At 40.8% G+C, this 20,920-nt stretch overlaps 1 protein-coding gene across 2 annotated transcripts in view; it reads right to left on the bottom strand.

Annotated features, from left to right (window-relative positions):
* Positions 1 to 499: 499 nt before the first annotated feature.
* The window catches only part of GDAP2 (ganglioside induced differentiation associated protein 2), a 23,849-nt gene continuing 3,428 nt past the window's right edge, over positions 500 to 20,920 (bottom strand). For both annotated transcript variants that reach the window (XM_069019205.1, XM_069019206.1), the window contains exons 3-14: positions 20,713 to 20,852; positions 16,714 to 16,867; positions 15,085 to 15,173; positions 13,101 to 13,177; positions 11,875 to 12,034; positions 10,205 to 10,355; positions 9,200 to 9,276; positions 8,459 to 8,535; positions 7,747 to 7,886; positions 7,089 to 7,143; positions 2,192 to 2,335; positions 500 to 1,280 (exon numbers count right to left, since the gene is read on the bottom strand). In XM_069019205.1, coding sequence (XP_068875306.1) covers positions 1,233 to 1,280; positions 2,192 to 2,335; positions 7,089 to 7,143; positions 7,747 to 7,886; positions 8,459 to 8,535; positions 9,200 to 9,276; positions 10,205 to 10,355; positions 11,875 to 12,034; positions 13,101 to 13,177; positions 15,085 to 15,173; positions 16,714 to 16,867; positions 20,713 to 20,852 — 1,312 coding nt within the window. In that variant the 3' untranslated portion in view covers positions 500 to 1,232. The remainder of the gene's footprint in view (positions 1,281 to 2,191; positions 2,336 to 7,088; positions 7,144 to 7,746; positions 7,887 to 8,458; positions 8,536 to 9,199; positions 9,277 to 10,204; positions 10,356 to 11,874; positions 12,035 to 13,100; positions 13,178 to 15,084; positions 15,174 to 16,713; positions 16,868 to 20,712; positions 20,853 to 20,920) is intronic.

Genomic DNA, 20,920 nt, shown 5'->3' with positions numbered 1-20,920 from the left:
GGAAAACTGAATTTTGGTAGAGAGAGTAGCAGATAGAAGTTAGGGCAGGAAAGCAGCTAGAATCAAATAATGAAAATCATACTGTCATTTTCATACTCAGTAGTGTGTGACATTCTTCCTACTAAGGATTTAATCCTTCTCTACTTGGGTCTGTCATTCCTGATTATGTTTTACAAGGGAGCCTTCTCCCTCCTCTTTTAACTTTCCATGGGCAGCCCTGAAACACTTTTCACCTCCAGTTCCTCAAGTAACCTGTGGCTAAGCTCTCTTGCCTGTACCATGTCTGTCTAAAATCAATGAGTGTCAGCGTAACAGGAAATCAGAGGGACACTGGTATTTCCAAGAAACAATCTCTGCCACCAGAGGTTGGGGTTGAAGCCACCATTGCCCCCTCCCCTCCATGCATGGTTTAGGCAGATGGCATCCACTTATCATACAAACATATCTGGCCATGGAAAAGGAGAATATAAATGAGTATAATTAGAGAAAAGAAACCACAAATGCTTTTCAGTTTTATTCTTGCTGGGAGGGTAGTGGCATCCTGACATGGTCCTTCACATCATCCAATGAAAACTGACAGGGACTTTTTCAAGGCTCCTAGCTCACCTAGCAGTTTATGGGACTAAGTCTTGGAGTAATCTTGGCTTGGCTATAGTGGTCTGTCAGCCTGCAGACATGGCATTCCCAATTCCAGACAGCTTTGCTGGGTCAAGACTAAAGTAATCAGTACTAACAGAAAGGGAAAGTAATCAGATGTGAAACACAGACCATATGATGAGTGATGTGTCAGGCTGGTACTACACAGTATCTGTACAGACCAGTCAGAAATGGTTATTACAAACAGAGCTGGAAAATACTAATTGTTAAAAACATGATCAAGTGCTTTTGATGGATTTCCCAGAAAAGAGAAGTCTCTTCAGAAAAATAATGTAACAGCTTCAAAAAACAACAACAGCAGCAACAACAACAACAAAACAAACAAAAAATGCATCTAGTGATCTTTAAATCAGCTTTTACATTGGATAAATATATTTGAAATAGTTGTGCAGTTCACAGTGGCATAAAGTTCTCTGATTGCTTGAGTGCTTGAAAATATCTCATCAGTAAAAAAATACCAGAGCTGGGGGAGGAAAACCCTCTCTCTGAATTCTGTACATGGGTAAATGCACAGGTTTTGGCAGGCATCAGGTCATTGGATCCATGGGAAACTGGCAGCATCACAGGACTGCAGATCACAAGTCAGGGGATGGAGGATAAGAAGAGTAGTAAGGCCCATTTTCCTGCAATGAGAACAGAATAAGCAGTTGAACAGAAGTCTTCTCCAATACACCTTGGTGCAATGATAGTGCCACAGAGGCAGAAAGAATTAGGTATTCTGGCTTTGTCTTCCATGAGTACAGTGACTGCCACAACTCACCCAGGAGAGGACTGTGCTGGTAAACAGGCAAACAAGGGCCTTGTTTTTGCCTGTGTTTTAAGCAAAAAGTGCAAGTTAAACTTTTGCCACTAAGCCAAAGTTCTGATGCCAGGAAGCCACGAATGTTGGCATAGCCAGACACTCAGCCAGAGCAGCTAATGCAGACACACAGCTCTGGCTACTACTTTGTAGTTAAATCACATATGCTTTGGAATGATTCTGCCAATGCAAGCCATATTCATTCCACCATTTGGTTAGAGACCTGAGGTGCAGAAGGGAAGAGGAAGAGAGTCCTATACAAAGGCAGGGCACCTTTCTACTGTTCCACTTTTCCTTGCTGTTTTGTTCTTTTTTTTTTTTCCTTTTCCTGCATGCTTGTTAGTATGTGGGGCAGAGAAGGCAAAACACAGCTACTATTTCTTTTTTCCAGTCTGTATAAGGTGTATAGCAGCTAGCACAAATTTTATCTTGTCACAGGCTGTTAGTGTGTTATGTTACAGTTCTTGGCTGAAGAAGGGTAAGCTGCCTTTTATGCACATAGGAGACTGCTCTAATGGGAAAGCAGCCTCCTTCTCAGCCAAGCCCTCTGCTTGGGCTGATGTACACAAAAAAAATCAGAGAATCATTACACAGAACAACACAGACTCTCCAGGAACCTTCCCTCTTTCTTCTCCCCATTCTTAAGATGTAGAAGTCAGTTCCCTTAAAGCTCTTGCAGAGCACAAGAACTGCTCTTAGGGCAGAGACTCACGGTGGCCACAGGCAGTCACTTACCCTGGCGTCATACTCGAGGACGAAAGGGGGAAGATCAATCTGTTCTGGGGGTATGGCTGTGAACAACTGCTGAAGGCTTTCCACATAGTGGATTTTGTCCTTTAGCCCTGAGACTGTAAAGGTTGTGAAAAACCATGCTGAGACCTGAAAATAAAACCCAACAAAAACCAATTAACAAGGTGCTGTTTCAAAACCTTCAAGTTCAGTGTAATACTCCACAGTGAAACAGGCTTGAGTTGAACTTGAAACACTAAAATCATTGCAATAACACAAGGGCAGGAAGTATGCACCACCAACTGCTAGCAAGCAGTGTCTTGAGAGTGTCAAGCTCATGTTTTCTGACTCTACACTCACCCCTCCCCAAATAGCCAGCTTAAGGTCCCTTTCTACAGTCCAAGAGTGACAGCTATTCTGCTATTTGTCCTCGAAACCCCATCAGTATAGTGGCATGTTTTCATTCCAGGTTTTCAGAAAATTACCTATTTGACTCTGTCAGAAGCATTTTCAACCCTTTACATTCAAGTTTTCACTTGAAAGAAAGGCCAATTACAGGGAGAGAAAGGGAGACTTTCGGCGGTTCAAAGATTGTACTGAAATCTCCCTTCTGCTTTGGGTTGTCTGAGTAAGCTTTTGTTTTACCACCTTTTTAATCAAAGCCTTATCAATTTAACTCTACAAGAATAAGCCTAACAACTTATTCTACAAGATTTTAAGTATTCACACCTCTGTCTGTTTTGGGTATAAACTGGATATGGAATTTTTGTTTTTGAAGACCAGTAAACAGCAATCTAATCCTGCCTAGATTGACTGCACAGGCTTTACCTTTTCAACCCACCTCCTCCAAAATTAAGTTCTGTATTATTTCTTGTTTATTTCTCATCTATTCTTTTCCTGGCAGGCTGAAGAAAAAGAAAGAAACCAGTTCTACAGGTCACAAATAGTCATATTAGGGATCATTCATGTGGTCCTGGGCAACCAGCTCTTGCTGACCCTTCTTGAGCAAAGCAGTCAGAGCAGATGACCTCCAGAGTCCATTACAACCTTGACCATCCTCTCATTCTGTTTGATAGTTTTGCTTTGACTGCAGGAAGTTAACAGAAATGAAGCAACACTGCAAAAAAAAGCCTTCAGGAAAACAAGAGTTTCAAAGAAGCTATAAGAATAAGTCAATAAAAATTATCTGCCTGAATACAGCATTCAAAGAAAAAGTCAATTCCTAAAAATTGTCCTGGAATAACTGCTTCCTCCTCAAAACAACTTATTTTAATGAGAAAGGAACAATGAAAAGGAGAAAAGGAGGTAAAGAATACGACAGAACACTTGAAATCAGTTCATCAGAGATTGCAGAAAGCAGGGAGACAGATTTTACTGGCATCCATTATTCATTATATTGTTCTAACAAGACCTCTTATGAGTGACACTAAGTGACAGTTTAATGAGTGAAAAATACCTTCTCAATCTTGTACCAAAGTAGCATGGATTTCAAGGTGTGTTATGAATGACAATCATTAAATATAATTGCTATGCATGTTTAATATATAAAAGCCTAATAGGGAATATTTTTGCAGCCATCACAAAAACTGCTGTTGGGAAAAGGGTTTTTTCTTTTTCCCTTTCTCCCCCTCACTATACAAGTCACTGCAGTTTGACATCTTACCCAGAAACACAGAGGGGGGCAGAAATGTTTCTGGAGAATTTTTTTATTACTTTTATTCTTGATCATCACAGGTTATAGAAACAGTAATACAAGAGCAGCTATTTTCTTATTGGTAACAGGACACGGAACTTTAAATGAAACCAAATCTCTGTTAATGGACTGAAAGTAGAATAAGTTATACCAGAGCAGCCAAAGAAAGTTAAAAATCTAGACATCTGCTGAAGTTTCCCTTCTTTTTTTTTTGTTATGATATTCTGAATCTAAATAAAAGGCTGTCAAAGTCACCCTGCCAAGCTATAAACCCACAGTTAAGTGTATGAGTGCATGTCTCCCATAAAAAACCAGCAACACAGATTAGCTGTGTCACAAATCTCTTAATTTGGTCATACCTCAAAGAGAAATTTACTAAGATCTGGGAAATTTTATTCCAGTTGGAAGAATCTTGTGTAGAAAAAGACCTAAGTGATTTGCAACAACCCTTCCATTGGCACCTGATCTTCAGAAACTGCTTTTAGGACTGTTACAGAAAAGCAAAACAAAAATTGTTCATGACAAATATAAAGATTATGATGATTATGAATATCTAATTTGAGCCTTCGGGTATGTTTCAGCTTTGAAACATTCTTGATTCACAGCCAATTAATGAAAACAGAATTACTCTGGGTGAGACTGTTTCAGATGCAGCCATTTATGGTTCAGTTCAGAATACAAGCTCTGAGAAAGTTTGTCTGGAGAGCACTCAGAAGAGGGCAGCTGAGAGGATTCACATAAAAATGCCTCCAAAAGCCCTTTATTTATCTATCAGCAGCTATATCAATAACAAGCAGGAGTAACCTTACATGCAAGAGTACAAAGGAGCTTGTGATGGCACTTGATGGGTACCTTGATCTGAGGCCTGGCAGTGAAGCGCTCACACAGCAAGAGCCACTCCAGCCTACAAAAGTGCTGAGGCCTCTGCTATGATTTCATGACAAGAACAGCTCCATTTCACAGCTCACAAGAACACTCAAAGCATGAAGAAAGGCAGGAGCAGTGTACAAAAATGGACTGCACAGTGGCTCACCCTGCTTCTGTTACTCTGTGCTTTAGGATAACTGCTGAACCTTCCTCCCAGCACACCAAACTCCATGTATTCTAGACAGGCAATTATCCTCAGAAAACACATAATTCACAACAGTTTCATACCTAGAAACCAAACAAAGAATCATTGTTGGCACCATAAAGTACATGGAGAACTATGCTGGTGTTCTAGGGACATATGATTTTCCAAAAGACATGATGAAAAGCCTCTTGATCCCTTTTAGCCCATAAATAAGCAAAAGCGACTGACAGATGGCAGCCAAGCACTGTGCCAGGATTCAATACTGCTGTGAAAGGGACAATTTATACCAGAGATTTAAGATCTATGTACAAGGGTGATGTGTTTGGGAAGTCACATGAATGCACAGGCCTTCCTCCAGAATTTGAGGCATGGGGTATTTCCTACTACTTCTAGGGAAGGAGGTCAGAAATCCAAATAGGAAGATGAATGTGCCAAACATTTTTTGAAGAAATTTGAAGCTTTTGAGCTAGCAGTCTTCCATAGGGACAAGAGTCCTGAAAGATCCAAAAAAAGGAAGGGGGAAGAAAAATCATTCCCTCTAAGCAGCCATCTTCTTCACTATGCCTTCTGCTGCTTATTCCCCATCATTGTTTCATAAGCTGTTAGTCCATGCAACAGTCAAAAGCAATCCTGCTTGCCTTCCAGTTATAGAGAAGACTGGCAGAAAGACATGGACATACATTCTCTTTTGCCTCCAGCTGTGCTGCCAGAATAGGATACAAACCAATACTATTTCCAGCAAGTTACAGAACTCTGTGTCTCTCACCTTCCCTGCTTCCCACCAACCATCTGCTTTGCCTACAGATCTGTTGAGTCCCACTGCAGTTTCCAAAGGGACAGACAAGATGGCAATAGACACCAGTGAGGATGAGTTCTCATCCTCCAACAACAACAAAAAAGTGTTTCTCAACTAAACAGAAATGTATGGGAGGAGAAGAGGGGGATGAAGTTCTGCTGAGAATCTAAAACACTAATACTTCCTAGCTTCAGCTTTTCCACTCGACTTTGTGACCTTTGTAATGTTCTCTGCCAGCTCCTACATTTTTATTAGCATCAGAGCTGGAAGCTCTAATTCTAGGACACAGACCTCTGATCTGTACCCTGTGGGAATAACTAATAACCTAACAGAAACTGGAAGCTATGCTGTTGGGAAGCCTCAGTCTCATCTACATAAAAACAAGGCAGCTCCAAGTCTCACGGTGTCCCAGCTGTGCACAGGCAAAGAAAGGACTCTTTGGAAATTTAGCAAAGAAATTCTTGCTGAACATGTGCAAACAGATGTGTTTTTCCAGGCATATAATTTTCTCAAATTTGATTAATGTCAGCAAAAAGCAGAAAAAACACAGAGGTTAATCTGATGTGAACATGGAGGATCAGATTTCTGTTTTAATTGGACAAACAAAAATTCTAGGGAGGGCTGCTGCTGCCACTTAGTTCATCTGAAGTACTCATACTGCTGCAATAGGAGTAGTGGGCTTGAAGTCCAGAAGGGAACCACCTCCATCTTCTGTTGCCCCACACAGATCCCAGCCAAGGGTAACAACTTACTGCATGACAAATTCAAGTTTTTATCTCCTGATGGATTAACAGGATTCTTCTGCATTGCATCAAAAGCATTCTTCCCATCTTTGCTGCTCTACACTCTATCCCTGACTAATCTCACTGCTGCCTAATGCTGCCCTCTGCCCTTCCCAGGGCAGCTCTGAAGCGACATGCAGGACACACGTGCCACCTCTTGTGTGAAAGAAAAGGTGAAACATCCAGGAGATGAACTACACAAAAATGAATTCCCTGAGTGTTTGCTCATGGTTCATCATGCTGCCAGCCCGACATCAGGAAAAATGACAAGATGTTTCCCTTTGAAAGAAACATGATTCCAAAGCTTCCACGTCTCTCCGTTAAGAGCACACAAAAACCAGGGCACAGACAGCATGCAGTGCACTGGGGTTCAGCTTATCACAAAGGCTGGAAGATTACAGCTAGATCGAAGATGGGATCAATTTCAAGTTCAGAAGATCCAGAAGATACTGCCTAATTTTGGGAGTCTTCTACATATCTCCACGTTCCTCATGTTACAGGCTTACATGCTATTACACCAACATGCTAGATACACTCTCCTTTAGTAAGATTTACCTTACCTTTGAACGAAATGTTGGGTGGACAAAATACAATGCCTTCAAATTCCTCTTGTACCTGGTTTAGAGAAACAAAAAAGTATTTAAAAGTCAATTCTAATTAAGGTCACCTACACAAGCCAAATGTCAAAAGAGACCATTTTTCTTAAGTGCCTGTGATGTAATTTTACAAAGTTAAGATCTAATATAAGGGCCGATACCAAAAAGTAAATGTAAAGGGAAAAGAAAAATAATTTTTAAAAGTAGAATGGTTATTTTTCAGTTAAAGACATCACAGCCTTCAGTCTTTCAAGTAGGAAGTGAAAGAAAGTTAAGAACAAATGATGACTGCCACTGTTACCCAAGCCTCTCCCCTCACAACCAGCAACATATTTTAACAAAGCCAGGCTCCAAAAGCTCCAGCTCTGGACAGTGACAGACAATACAACCAGAGTGCCACCCTTACAGCTCCAAAGGGAGACTGCAGAGGACAGAACTTCTGGTTAAAAAGATGGACTTGAGAAGGAAAGAAAACACCTCTTCCTTCTTCTTGCCTTTACTAGTTATTTAGGCCTTTGTCCCAGCAAAACTCTCTCACAAATAAATGGGAAACCAGATACAGGGAAATATTTGCATAGCACAGGGGAAGACCGGAACGAGTTCTTTTCTTATTGACACTCACTTGGCATCAACAACATCATAGAGCTTCTTCAGGAAATTAGAGTCTAATTGATTGTAATAATTTGTGAGTGTATGGAAGTACACCAGGACATACTCCTTCACTGCAATATGATCCATGACGTGGATGAAATACAGAAGAGCCTGAGGCAGAAAGAAATGAAATTTATATTTGCAAGAACTCTTTCACAGTTGCATTACATCTGAATATGCTTCCATTATTTCCTCTAAAAATGAAGAATCATGAGGCTGGATGGCATTACATTTCAGCTACAAAAGCAAGGCCAACATTCCAAGTCTTCAACTTGACTGTAATAACTTGGAAGTCCTTTTTGTCTATCTGACCTCACAGATGGAGATATATTCTTGCTGTTTCCATGAAAAACCACATTTGACTCATTACATTTCACTCTTCACATCTTGGCAGTTATAGAAGCAGAGTAAGTCTCCTTCTTCTTGAGAAGAAAAAGGAGCTTTTTTCTAAACTATGAGTTTTTTTCCAAAAATAGCCTCATTGAAAAGTGTCAGCCCAATGCACACATAGGTTTGTAAGGGTATACATTTTCATCTGCCTATAAAAATACTTTCTAGTTAACATCTTAAGTCTCCTGCAAATAATGTTTCTAGTATTAACACTGAATTATCCTTATAATCAGACTTTTCCATCCTAAACATTCTTATGTAACCTACACAACTCTAGTTTTACAAAGCCTTACCTTTTCCATGTCTATCAATGTTACGGGGATATTCCTTCCAACCACCACCATCACTGTGCGGCCACAGTTATCTACACCTACAAAAGAAAGAAAGATGTCTCAACTTCTCTCAGTCATGCCAGGTTCTGTACCTGGGCCCTTTCAAACCAGGGAGAAAGAGCTTCAGCTCAGAACTTTTGCAATGTATCTGGTTTCCAATAGAGGAAATATGCTTAGTTATTGCTCTCACTGTACCAGTATCTATTCTGATAAAAACTCCACGTATTACATCTGAGAAACTTAAGGACTGCAATTTTATGTTGCCTGTGTACTCCATATTTACCTAAATATCAAATAATAACATGGTTTTATTTAAAAAAAAAAAAACCAAACACCTTCACTTGTAATTCTACCACCAAAGCAAAATTCTTCCTAGAAACCAGGCTCTGAACTCCAATGCACAGATTGCCAGAGCACGCCTCATGGACCTCCTGTAGCCCACAGAGTCTTGCCTAAGGCAAACAAAAGAATTTAAATTTGCAGCTACTGAGCAGAAGGTATCACACAACCTTGCTATTTACACAAAGATCTAGGTAAGCTCTGGAATTTCATGAGGCTTAAAATATCAGCCAAAGGGCTGAACAGATTTTGTCTCCAGAAACACAGCTATGCTTTCCAGCATGACCTAATGTATTTGCAAGTCCAAAGAAAATATTTTTACTTTGAGACAACATCGATTAGTCATCAGTACCCCAAACTTACCTGTCTGGTACAAAGCTTTAAGAGAAGCAATGTCAGAGAGGTCTTCAGCTCTTGCCTGACACAGCCAGCGATTATAACTAGAAAGTTAAAAACATCTGGTCAGATCTAATCCCCCTTTGGATTAGCATTATAAACTGAAGAGGTATATGGGAAGGGAAGGACAAAGCAAGCTTTTTCTGACTGAGCCCTCTCTAATGTTGCTGTTTTCTGACCTATGGAGCAACTATCAAGTTTTTAAAGAAAGAAGTGTTAAAAAATAAAATTTAGTGTCTTAGTTACACACCTAATGATTTTCACTAGGACAATTAATATATATTAATACATTATCAACTAGTAACTAATAGTGGCATTGCATTTGGGCTGAAAAGATCTCAGAGGTTTTTCCATTTAAATATGTCAGTGTTTAAAAGACAGAAAAAAAAGAAAATTTTCTTTAAAAGTCAAACACAACTACGCAGCAACCAGTGTCATACTGGTTTTTTCCCTTTGAATGGTGAACAACAAAGTGCCTCATCTGACCAAACAAGCCAACACGTGCCTCGAGAGGTGTCCAGCATGGAACTACCTTCTAAAGAAGTGATCATGCACATTAGGGTTACCAGGGCATGAAGGGGGAGAAAGTCTGAGCATTCTTTTATTTATCAAATGGAGGAAAAGTGTTTTGCTACCTGCCCAGAGCCTCAGGAACAAGTGGGCACTATTAAAAGCAAGTGATGCCACTACAAAAAGTGGTGACAAAACAGTGACATCTTGTGGCAAACAGATAAGGCAGCTGGCTGGATGCACTAGGTGTGCTAAAGGGTTCATCACAAGCTTCCCTTTTTGTCTTACTGTCCCTTCCCTTCTCCCTTCAGGCCAAAGAGGCTACCACATCAATCCAGGGTGACACCAGGCATTACCTGTATTTGCTTGCTGGAAGATTAGGCTTTACAGATAACAAAATCATTATTCATAAGGGTTGGTCCCAACTAACACAAATATTCACATGAACAAGCAAATTCTCACTTCCTCTGATGCTGTTTCTGCAGTGCTGCCTCTGACAACTGTCCCTGAAGGATGAGGCGCCTCTGTTTATCAACGTCTCCCTCCATGCGGGCAAAAGCATGGGACCCAATGAAAGACAAATCTGCCTCCAGACCCTCTTCATCTGAAGCATCTGCAGTAGAAACAAAGGTGGTGTAAAATTTTTGGGCAATCATCAATGCTGCTGATGAATTGCTACATTTCCCAGTGAGACAACACAGTCATGCTACAGACTAACACAAAACCCCGTGAGGTACCGTGATGTGGCTCTGACACCTCACCAGTACCACTTGCAGATCACAGCCCGTGATTGAGAACTACTCCCTTAAAATGTTGGTTTGCCTGGAAACCAAATGGGATATGCTAGTCATCAGCTCACAACAAAGGGTTAACTCTCCCAAAAAACAAGTCTGGAGAGAGTGACTTGAGCTTTACAGTCATCCTACTTGAGCTTTACAGCCATCCTATTTGTCAAAGGGGGAAAAATTAGCACACAGAGGCACAGATGATGCAGCTTTATTCAATTTAGAAGCTGTACTGTAGAAAGGGCTTACTTTTATATCACTGACACTTCCTGAACAAATGCTGTAGTGATGTGAGTGTAGCTATTTTTATAGTTTTGTTTACAACACGACTGGGTGATGAAATAGAAGAGCACAGGCTCCCTTGCTGGTGACAATACCAGAATGCCCCACTGAATTGATGTCATCCAGGCATGTTGCTAAGACTTCTAGCACTGTCTCTCTGGGCAATCTGGACAGGAACTGAGCTTCCCCTTTTAGCATGACATGCTGTAGTAGCAATGGAGGAGTGCAGGATTCCACTACACAAATTCACTCTTACCAGTGCAAATCCAATAATTTCACAAATTATTAGCTAGTGGTTGAATACCTCACACTGATCAGCCACAGCAGCAAGTATCAAATATTCAGACTTATCCCAACTGGCTATGCAAAAGCAGAAAATTGAAATTAATTCCAGGTTATCTGCTTCGGATAGTTCAAGGCTGTAAAACTTTCACATCACTGCTTAACAAGTAAAGCAGAACGTGCCTGCTATGTCCATTAATATGTTAAATTGTTTTGCTATATGTATCTCACCTCAGCCCTGACATCCAGGCAACCTCTTTCCAAGCAGACTTTCACTGAATTTTGATAGCCACTTCCAAACACTGATCTCTGAGTTGATCTAACTTTTAGAGAGTTTCTCCTAGTTTTCACTACACATCTATAGTTTGATGCACTGTATCCCTGCTGTATCAATAGAATCATATCATTTGAGACAACATTTGCTAATACATAAACAACACTTTGCTAATACACAAGACAGATCATTAACCATAATGCCTTTTTTAATTAGGGGCTGCACAAGATTCTGCAAAAGCACTTTCAAAGACCCTAATCACTTTGGGAAAAAATTTACAAAGGGAATGAACTACCCACCTCTTCCACCAAGAAAGGAAAAGACAGATCAGCTCTACTGCAGTTACTGCTGGGGAACACATGAAGCCAATGAGGCAGCTTGGGAACTGGAATCATTATAACCTGCCTTAGGTGAACTGTGGTAGGAAAACACCTCTCTCCCTCCTTTTCTGTTTTTCCCACTGACTTTCACAGAGAGATACTTATTCCAAAGTCCAGTTCCAAACTCACCATCCGGAACGCCTGGCTTTTCAGTAATCCTGATCTGCCGCTCCGGTACTACCGGCTCCCCTTCCGCATTGCCAATATCTGCAGGGAGGTAAGGCAAGGACTGGATCTCTTCTTCCAAGGATCTCGGAAAATACAGAGGCAGCAACTTCTGGTAAGTGACCTACAAATAAGAAAAAAGTGTGAAGGGTCTATCATGCATCTGTGCTCTTTGCTTAAACAGCGTCTGCCTTTGTAGCAGGGAACTTCTCAGCAGTTTGGAGGCAAAATACTGCCTCCCTCAATGGTTACTTTGGGCTGTGAGCTCACAATACAGGCAAGAAACTTCCATGAAGGTTAACTTTTTGGGTTTTTTGCCACACTGGCAAGTGACTTTGAGAGGACTTTGCTTTAACCTGCATGAACTCAGGTAGATTGCAGATACTTTAGCTTTGTAATGAAGTTGAAATATGCACGGACAACAGATTTCAGCAAAGGTTGCTTATGTTAAAATGCACTACGCTACAGAGATCACCTTTAGTGATCTGTCTGGGGAAAAAGAAAAAGCACCAACCAAATAAGAAAATCCTGCCCCACATGAAGGAAAATCTCTACAGAATGTAATACTTCATGGATTATCTCCATATGATTAGCAGTTTTATGACCCCCAACAAATTAGTTATTTTCCTTATCCCAGATGCCACAGAATCTGAACACAGCATGGGTGTTCTGCACAGGAACTGCCATTAACAAGTTCAATGTACAAGGAAAGTCAATATTCAAACTGCCTGCATCTCTCAGAACACAGATCACTAAATGTCAAGTTTTCTTTTCCAACAAGCCAGCAAGCAGCGTTTCAGGTTTGTAGGTGATCTGCAGGGATGCTGAATTGGCCCTCTTCAAGCACATCTCTGTGTAAGGAGGAAACTTTGTGTGAGGATTTTCTTTCCTGGCTAACAGCATGATAGCACATGCAGATAGCACAACTGCATGCTATCACGTCCCCTATTGCTCCCTGTCCACAGCTCAGGAACACAAAAGCCAGAAGCAGAAAGATTCTCAGAGTGTCCATAGTGACAGCTAAGGGCATGAACAGTACTGGAAAAGAGGCTATGCTAGGATGGGACAGAAGGATGCTGCAAGACCAAAAGTCTGCATGATCTGAAGGGGAAATCCAAATCCAGCTTTACTGATGCAGAGAGGATCAAACATGCCCAGGAATTTTGGTGGAATGAATACCAAGAAGATACCTCTTCAAGCTCAGAGACAGCAAACACCACCTTCTCCAGAGTCTCTCCATGAATCTCCAGAAACCTCCTAACTGTGCCTGCAAGGAAGCAGATTAAATGTAGTTAGCAAAACAGAAGAAGTCTACACACACAGCTGCAAGTGAAGAACTCAGAGTGCAGAAGAGAGATACATCTCTCCTCGTACTAAACAGCTCCACAGGCTGTAGGCAAGTGTGGAATAAGTGGTGGTTTAACACACCAAATGGGTTGCTGGGCATACTGGAAGTTCCATCTCCACTCTCTCCTGATGCTGACTTTAGATAGACACAAATAGTGAATAAATCTCCTTGATTTTAGCTTACTAAGCATTCCTTAGACTGTGAAATGAGATTCAATGGCCCTGAAAAATCAAGCTAAATCCTTCCCTCAGAGAGTCCAAATTGCAAGAACTTTAGAGAGTGCAAATTGCTAAAACCAGACATTCTTAGAACAAGTCACTGTGCCTTAATTTATCAGCAAAGCAATATAAGCAAGCTACAGCAGAAGCTGCTTCAAGACAGGCTCAGCAACACAAAATCTCTGGTGCCAAAGAGGCATATAAAAATTCTATTTGTAAATCGTGAGAGAAAGTGTCCAAACAAATCGGTTGGTACAGGAGTATTTTATCAAGTAGCACACAGACCTACAGAGACAACAGAAAACAGCAATAGAAGAAGTTATCTACAGGGAATACTTTAGTGGGAGTTCAAGAAACAGTTCAAGGAAAAAAGGAGCTATTTTCAAACACTTCCTGTGTACTACTGTACACAAATTCCTGTGTAATCATGTTGACCTGCAACATGACAGAACAAATGCAATTGGGCAGTTCCACAGCAAACAGCTCTGAATGTATGCGAACATGTGAAAAAGCCGAAAGAGATGGGGAAGAGTAGGAACCAGTATATAAGTATGTAAACAAGAGTATATAACATTATTGTTTGAGCACTTTTCTGTATTTTCAGCCCAGGATGTTTTCTGATTTGTTTTCCGTGGTCTTCATTTTTTTAAAAATATAGTTCCCTCTCAAGTGCAAGGAAATTTGAAAACTTTTAGCAATGCTTTTTAGTAAGAATTTCCATAAAACAAGTAACAAGCATAAGAACCATTTCTCCTTGTTTGTTCTGAACTGGCATGGTTTGACGGTTCTTATTTTGGGAGACAGTGAACAGCTGATTCCTTTTCACCATTTCCATGCCACTCATGAGTTTACAGATATCTATCACACTCCCCTCAAGTCTGGTATATTCCAGTCTGGAAAAGTCTTGAGCTCATTTTGCTATTTCTTGCCTTTTTCTGTCCTTGTTGACCTCCTCAACTTCTCTGTCTACTATATTCTTTTTGAATATGCAGCTTTAAAGGGTGAACAAAGCACTGATTTATTGCGTAACATTTTAAATTTTGTTGTGTCTTACTCAGCTTGCTGTTTTGAGCTCCTCTGAGCTGTTGTTTTCATGGAACTATTATCATCTCAAAGTTTTGCTGCCTATAATCAGCCCATCTTTTTGCATGTGAAGGCAGAAGCCTGTAGGAGTGGGTCAGTGGGGGAAGAACATCACTTTACATTTGGATGTGCTGATGACACTAAGACAGAAGACTAAATTCATGGTTGCTCGAGTCTGCCTACAAGTATTCAACAGCAAGGCCTCATCTTGGCTATTTTGAACAGATTTCTATTACCAGCAAACTCTCTCACCTCACTTTCAGCATCTTTACCAGGTTATTAATTAACACATTGAAGAATGCAAGTTGCATGGATCTTTACTGATGAGATCCCAGGGACCTTTACTGAGAGGAAGGATCATTTGTTTTTATCTTCCATTTCCTGATCAACCATGGAATGCCTTGCCTTTTTACAGCCTCTAATGAACCACAGCCCCCTAAAAAAAGGTTTCCCCATTTCAAGAGCAATCTGTAAGTGACCTGCTAGTGCTGCCATCCAGTTTGTGCAGTTTTCCAACACACTTACGCAGTGCTATGTGGGTTGCATCCTCCAAGGGGTAGCATCTTTTCAGAGTGTTAATGACACAAAATCCTACAGAGCACATTGCCTGTTCCCTGGAAGCCAGAAAAAGAGAAACAAATGAACAGACAGCCAGGTGTGAACAGCCATCTCTCAGGACAGTAGGGAACTGGAACACCAATAATTTCTTCCCTGGCTCTAAGCAGCAGTAATCCTCTTTCAGGTTTTTGCAGAAGGATTCTTCCCTGGCAAGATGTACACACCCCCATTAAGTAGAGAAGGAGAGAACCATTAATTATTCCCCATGGCTTCCTCTGCTTCTTGTTTTCAGATTTCTCCTTCTACTTCAGCTACGTTGCTCCTACAGTTTCTCATATCCTAAATTAAGTTCTTACCTCAAGCTCTCTGCAAGCCTTTCCAAAATACTTTTGTTCCTGTTTAGGACTGACAGGAAGGGGAAGGAGGTGCTCTTCAGTGCATACACACTCCTGTTTCTTCACCTGACCAATGATTTTGCTTTGTTAGAGGTCTGGACATAGGCCAAGGTGGCTTACTCAATCTTAGGTATGGTTAGACAACCACCAGAATGGAGTGAGACATACTTTAAGACCAGTAGGATGCTTCCAGCACTGAGCCACATTTTCAGAAGGGTAAAGCAGAGCTGTTGCCAACAATCGTCAAAGGAGTTTGAGCAAGCTCAGAGTTGGTAGACAATTTCACAAACATCAAAAGTTACTCTAGAAAATAGATTGACTGGAAGACATTCACTGTGCAGAACTATCAGAATTTTAAAATGGTTTTTAACATGGTTCAATCCAGGCCTGACTTTGCTTGTTACTTCTGAGGCAGAACAAAACTGGCACATGCTAAAAACCTTAGCTATAATCTTGATTATGAAACAGTTACTATTGCACTGTAACACACAGTCCAGCCTTGGAAGAATTGACCTTCCCACCCCTAAGAAATTGTTAGGTATGCTTTCTGACATTGCTCTTGCTCAGGTGTATTTTGCAACTGCTACCACTACAGCAGCTGTCACAGGAGAAGAACAGAACACAGGAAAAAACACAGAAAAATAGGAAGAAAAAACCCTGTCAGTTAAGAGGAAGTAGAAAATACCACAGACAAAAGGGGAAAAAACTACAAACCCAGCTGCTGCAACTGTAGATTTAGAAGTAACCTTACACCCTGACTCAGAATTTTAGCTGTTGTACAAGAGCAGAGAGGCCAAACATGTGAACTGACACAGTGGGTCATGCACTGTGGGTGCATGCACATGGCTGCAGACACACATGAAATTGCTGCTGGAGTAAGCTCATTTAACACTTGCTGCAGCACAGAACTCAAGGCAATTATTAATATTTCTCCTTTGAGGAACTGAATGCTGCCCAGCTCTAGCTACCCCGTTTCAGGACCTGAACCAGCTCAGATCTCTCTGCACATTTTATCAACACCACAGCACAGATAACCGGAGGCATGAAGCACACCGTGAAGCCACTTATGTTCTCATGTCCCTAGCCAGAGCCAGCACACATGAGAAGGACATTCACAGAGGTTAGATCTTTGTGCAGAGCCGAGTTTGCAGGACAGCTGTGCCCCAGATGGCAGCCCCTGTGTAGGCTGTGCTGTGCTTACTTGGCGAGCTGCAGGACGTTGCGGTAGCAGCTGTACAGGGAGCTCTCGGCCGCGGTGCGGTACCGGCTCTTGTACTTGGGGCCCACCGTGTGAATGATGAAACGCGCAGCCAGGTTAAACCCTTTCGTCAGCTTGGCCTCACCTGTCCTGCAACCTGAGGAAAAAAAACACAAGGATAAGTGTTCCTGTCACGACAAGAAAGCCAGAAGTACTCAAGCCCTTGTCTTCCTCCAGTCAGACAACTCCACCTCATACATAGAAGGCGGTGTTAGAGACATCAAATATTAAGGATAGCATCCTCTCTCATACCAGCTGCTTAGCACCCAGTCAGGCTGAGGAGGTGAGAACTGTGCTCATTCCTCTCAATTTGAAAATTATGCATATAAGGACAAACCAGATATTGCTAGAAATTCTGTCTTAATTGCAGTGTTTACTATGCTACTTACAGAGCCAAAGGAAGAAATGATTTAATAATGTGCAGAGAACAGATGCACAAGTATACCACACAACTAACAATAAAAAGTCCTTCTGAATTTAACAACTTGGTTTGGGGAGACTGCTTTTTGGATAAAATGACTACAGGTCTCCTTAATCAAACAAACCAGTTGTTGGCAAAGCTATTAAAACTGAATAGATAAAACACTTGTTTAATTTATGCTCCCAGAATGAGGTAACTTGCTTTGTTTTGCAAGTTTCTTCATGTCCACAAGGCAGATACATGATCCTTATGCAGCTCATACTCTCTGGGCAGACCAGATATCTAGTCTCAAGGCAAGGAAGTTTCAAGCAATACATTTAATTGTTCTATTCACGGCACCCTTCAGTTACACAGTCTAGGAACATATTCTGTGTTTGAAGTCTGTTTTTCCTTCAGCACATGGAAGAAAAGTCTGCTGAACTTCCCTTTCTTCACCTAAATCTAGTCCACTCCAAGTCTGGACAGCTGAAGAAGTACTTCTAATCTCTCTCTTTCCCTACCCTCAAAGGCGAGTATTTTCCAACCTTCTTCTTTCTGCTTATACAGCTGCACTTCAGCTTTCTGATCTGACTGAAAACTAGTATTTTCAATGGATTAGCTTTCAACCTGATCTTCTCATAGGTTGCTAGTGCCCACAACAGGGAATGAGACAAGAACAAGCAGCTGCAGCCATCCCTCAGGCAGCAGCACTCCAGCAGCTTGGCTTATGCTGCTCACTGAACAGGGATGTTCATCTCTCCCACCCCACTCTTTCCTCGTAGTGCTCAGGCAAGCTATCAACATGCATGAAAGCATATCTTATGGGAAGAGACATTCCAGGTTGAGAATCTTCCTTACTCAAAACTTCAACCATACTTTTTAATGGCAACCACATGCTGCCTTGAAGCCAGCATCTTGTAAACTTTTTGATCTGACAAATCACATCATTAGCTTCTACAGACCTCCACTGTGCTTCTTCTGGGTTAATCAGAAGGAAGAAAACATAGTAAAACTAGGCAGACTCTTCTGAATTCCTGCACAGCCTCTAAGTGATTAAATAAGCACAATATGGAAAAAGTAAAGCCAAACCCAAAACAATGTATCAGATATCAAGTTACTTTTCTTCCTCTGCTTTCCCACACCTCACAACTAGTGAAGAGCAAGCAACAGCCTGTAGTAAAAACTTATTTTGGGAAAAAAAGAATGAAGGAAGTTTGATTGAGGTATAGTTGTGAACTCAGTAGGGAAACTAATAAATTCAGGGAAGCAGATGTAGCTCAGTAATCTAACTATACTTAGATCACACTTCATACTTCCCAATGCCTTCTGCCTGGGTATCTTTCTAAAACTTACAAAATTAAAATGAGAAGTAGGTATTATTCCTATTTTAAGATATGGGGTGAGGTGAGCTGCACAAGTCAAGGTCTGTGACAAAACAGGGAACAAAGTCAAGATCCTATTTTTTATCTGATGAGATTTCAGACATTAGGATAGCTTTTCTCCAAGTTTAAAATGGAAAGTCTGAATCATGTGTGTGACAGAGAAAAAGCATCACTGGAGCTGGAAGACTTCTGTGCATTGCTGTTACAAAAGGTCTTTATTAGACTGCAACAAGTATTTGTTGATAGGCAAGCTTATATCAACAGCACTTCATCTGTCAGCCTGCCCCTGGTTATAGTATTTCTACATGAATCAAAACTAATGCTGCTCCCAGGAACATAAAAGTTAGCTGAGCCTTAAAGAAGGCACAGGCCTTAAAAGAGTCACCATATCACATGCTTTAAGATCATGATTTTTGTTGGAGTCTGTGAAATGTGAATATATACCAAGCGGCAGGAATAAAGCAGGAGAGACCTAACTGAAAATGCATTTTACAGCTTTAGAGCATAGACATTTTCACTCTTTCTGCACAAACATTCTCCAATGAAAAATTTCAAGGCTAAATGGGAAAGAGGGCAAAAAGGAAGCAGAGGTGACAAATAAATCCTAAACTGATTTCTTAACTAAGCTCTCCATCCACTTCTCTTACTGTGACAGTACTACGGGTGCTCAAAAGCCAAATCAGCCTCTCCTTCCTCCCCCACACAACATGTCAGTAGGGTGTCACAGAAGAACTGATTTCCATAAAGCTCTTGGCACAAGATTAAAAGAAAACTGTCTTCATAGGGAGTTGTGAACCAGCGGAATGCATTACAGGAAGAAGACAGAAGTGTTTTCACTGTGGTAGAAGATGCAAAACTACACATAACTCAGCAGGGTCAAATGGAATTTAAGAAGCTGAGCACAACTCCCTACAGAGCCGACGGATCTCAGACTTTAGGACTCCTTGAAATGCAGTCCCTCTCTTCCCACCTCTCAGTGCACACAAGAAACCCAAGTGTATTTTAGAGGAGTTCTGGCATATACAGCAGGGCCCTAACTATTCTATAGCACCTATGGTATTTTAACAGCCATTTCCACCCACAGCACACGCTGAATTTTCGCTCTGTTATGAAATGGTTACTCTTCCTCCTCTTTTATTTCTAGGTTACTCAAAAAAAGCAAGCTGAATCAGCAAAGGATGACTTTATAGAAACAGAGGATTTCTATTCAATTGTAATTTAAGCTACTAGAGTTTATATTAGAAATATGGCTCTTCTATATCCATTTTGTTATTGCATCAGGAGACCAAGCTGTTATCCAGTGAGCTGTACTACACAGATACCTCAAAATTCAGTTCAGTACCATATACTAGAGATGTGAACTTTTATCTGCAAACCATATTAGGCTTCTGTATGACCTTCGACAAATAAACTCTTGTTCAACACACACAAAATAAGGGAACTGTTATTCCCAGTGCCTGTTAGATGAAAAAAAAAGGCTGGGTATTCATCTCTCATTATCAGCAATAAGCTTTGTTAATAAAGAATCTAGGTAAACCTCATCCATTTCTAGAATAGCCTTACATTAAGGCTGCTCTTGTAGCTTTCCAATAAAGTCATTTGTTGTACACAAGAGACAAGTGAACCAATCAACTTAAGAAGTCACAAAGACTTTATTTAGACATGCAGTATTTTATCAATCCATCTATTATTATAGTATCTTTCTGAAAGACTGTGTGTATATTAACATCCTGAAAGAGGATACACAAAGTGTATGATAGAATCCACTTAATTTCTGCAATGGTAAACTTCAGTTTCTGTCTTTCATAATGCATAAACACAGAACAGGATAAAATCTCAAGATGTACAATACTGGTCCCTTGAGCAAAAGCTCTGATAAGCTAACTGCTCTAAGTGGCTTAAGATAACAATGGGAATTATTGTATCATAAAGAAAGGGCTCATCAACTTAAATATCTGCCACAGAATTTCAATTATCTGGAATGTGAACAGCAAAAAGAGACTAGATTGGCATGTGTTTCCTCCATGTTTTTCACATTAACATCAGCTGTTGGGGGTTGGGGGAAGCTCTGCCTTTTTTGTTTGTGCCCCAATCTTGATGCTTTGTACTAGGCAAGAACAGTAGATTTCAATAAGATAAAAATGTCTCAGGGCCACTTACCTTTGAGCTTCTGGAGTTCATCCTTCAGGTCAGGCCCAGCATGCATGAATATACTTTCAGATACTGGATTCTTATCCGTGAGAGTCTCATTGCTGGTGTTTACGATGGCCGTGCAGTTCAGTAATGCGACATCTCCTTTCCTGAGGAAACAGTTTATTGCAGGATAAATGCACAACTAAGCAGGATATTCTCAAATCAGTGCTGCCAA

Source organism: Aphelocoma coerulescens, chromosome 1 (assembly GCF_041296385.1).
Source record: "Aphelocoma coerulescens isolate FSJ_1873_10779 chromosome 1, UR_Acoe_1.0, whole genome shotgun sequence".
Lineage (NCBI taxonomy): Eukaryota > Metazoa > Chordata > Aves > Passeriformes > Corvidae > Aphelocoma > Aphelocoma coerulescens.
The sequence above is the reverse complement of the archived record's forward strand: the minus strand, read 5'-3'. Positions and strand labels throughout refer to the sequence as shown.